Genomic DNA, 2,055 nt, shown 5'->3' with positions numbered 1-2,055 from the left:
CTGTCCCCTACTTTCCTTGGCATGGAGAAAAGCACAGAGATACTGCATGCAAACCCCACAAAACACAATAAGCCAGAAAGTCCAAAAGCTCCTATGCCAAAACACCACCGTCAGTGACAGCAGCCATAAGCATCTGCTCCTTCCCAAGAGCAGGATCCAGGTGCAGCACCACAGTGTCACCAACCTGCAATTGGTGTGCCCGCAGTCATGGGCACAGCCATCAGCCCCATCAGGTACCCTATGGCCTGGGACGCTTGCATGGGCCCCACCAGCTCAAAGGCAATGGGGGCCATAATGGTGGTGAAGCAGCCATCGCAAAGGCCGAGGAAGAGGCAGATGACGATGACGCCCTCAAACCCTCGGCACTGCGGGATCATCATGCACATGATGCCAAACAGAACAAAGGATGCAACCTGGGGAGACAAAAGCAGGCATGTCGTTGGGGAGAGGCAGCAGGAAGCCATTCTGCTCCATCCCTCTGGTCACTTGAGGGTATCTCTGCTGGGCAGGAATGGGGAGGTCCCCAAGCATGGAGCACCAAGAGGAGCAAGTAACGGGCTTTGTGTTTTCTTAGCTTTGCAGACATGATGAGGACCAGCAAAGCCAGAGTCATCTGATCACACAAGCAAAGCTACAAGGCCCAGGGACAGAATATCCACCAAGTGTCCCACTGGAAGGAGTGACAAGCTGTTGGCAGGGAATATGGGCCACCCAAGGGCAGCCAAGTAGAGCAGGCACCATGATTACCTGCAGGTAAATCTTCTTCAGCCCAGGTATGCAGTCCCCAATGCGGCCTGAAATCAAGCGCCCCAGCCCAGACATGCCTCCAAGACAGACTGGGAGAATCCAGTCTTTTTTGGTTTCTTTAAATTCCTTCTCCACATATTTCACCTAGAATGGAGGGAAGGACATAAGGACATGAATCCACAATTAATTCACTTCAGCAGTGAGCTCCTGGATTTGGGGTTGGTTGTGTGATACCCATGTTTACACTACATGGTCACATCACCTCCACCCGCCTCACACCCTGCAGCCCCCTCCCTGCCCACCATTGATGCTCATCCCCAAAACAGAGAACATGTGGGAGCATTACCAACTGCTTTTCCCCTCCTCTAGTCCCATTCACAAGGCAGTTTCTTAGTTTTGAAGCTTTTGATGGCTCAGTCCCTGCTGTTTCCCTCCTCCTGCCCACTTTTGCCTTTGCATCTCCACCCCTAGTCAAAGCTCTTACCAGGTGCATGTATGGTACAAAATACCCCAGGACAGCTGTAGCAATCCCAAAGGCCCAAATTCGATAGGTCTTTCTCCGGAAAACCCTCAAGTTGAAATACTTGCGCATCTGGGCCCAGCACTGCTGCCGCATACTCCGGCTGCCCAGTTTGTCCTGCCCATCATGCTGAGAGTCACAGGAGGGTGGCAGGAGGGGCCGATATGTCAGCGACAAGAAGATCTGGATGAGCATTAAGGCACTGAGCACTTGGAATGTATGCGCCAGCCCGATGGCCTTTCCCACCATCTTCAGGAAGAAGGGCAGCGGCACGGAGATGAGGCAGCTGCTGCCGGCCACGATGCCATTGGCCAGGCCAAGGCGACGCTTGAAATAGTGACCAAGGATGACCAGCGAGGGCTGAAAGGCAAAGGAGCTGCCACAGCCAAAGAGGATGCCATATGTGAAATAGCGAACTTCCAGAGACCTAGTGGGAGGAAGACATTGAGATGGTCACAATATGTGGAGGCAAGGAAGCTGTCTCACCTGCTGCCCTGCAAACCCTTGTGTTGAGCCTAAGGGCAAGCATACCCCACATAGTCAGCCTGGCCTCGAGGAGCTTATTCCCCAGCCAAGGCAGGGATTATCCTCAATCCACAGCTGGCATGTTAAACCTCCAGGAAAATGAAGACTGTCTGGAGAGTGCTTTCTGCAAGGAGGAGGAGGTAGCACCAACCTGCGTGCCTTGGGAAGCAGGCTTGAGTGAGTGGTTTTTAAATACTGCAAGCAGTTTTCTAAGGTAGGCAAAGGGTGTTATTTTTAGTTACAAGTCTTTTTTTTTTTTTTTC

The 2,055-nt window shown here is 52.4% G+C and overlaps 1 protein-coding gene across 1 annotated transcript; it reads right to left on the bottom strand.

The window, feature by feature from the left end:
• Positions 1 to 81: 81 nt before the first annotated feature.
• On the bottom strand, positions 82 to 1,717 carry LOC100549118 (monocarboxylate transporter 8-like; the record flags this gene model as incomplete). Its single annotated transcript, XM_010726385.3, has 3 exons — positions 82 to 413; positions 748 to 891; positions 1,232 to 1,717. Coding segments are annotated over 3 exons (867 nt in total), but the record flags the coding sequence as incomplete, so codon positions are not given.
• Between the last annotated feature and the right edge of the window lie 338 nt (positions 1,718 to 2,055).

Source organism: Meleagris gallopavo, assembly GCF_000146605.3.
Source record: "Meleagris gallopavo isolate NT-WF06-2002-E0010 breed Aviagen turkey brand Nicholas breeding stock chromosome 9 unlocalized genomic scaffold, Turkey_5.1 Chr9_random_deg7180001704842, whole genome shotgun sequence".
NCBI lineage: Eukaryota > Metazoa > Chordata > Aves > Galliformes > Phasianidae > Meleagris > Meleagris gallopavo.
Note: the sequence above shows the minus strand (reverse complement) of the source record. Positions and strands in the feature narration are given on the sequence as shown.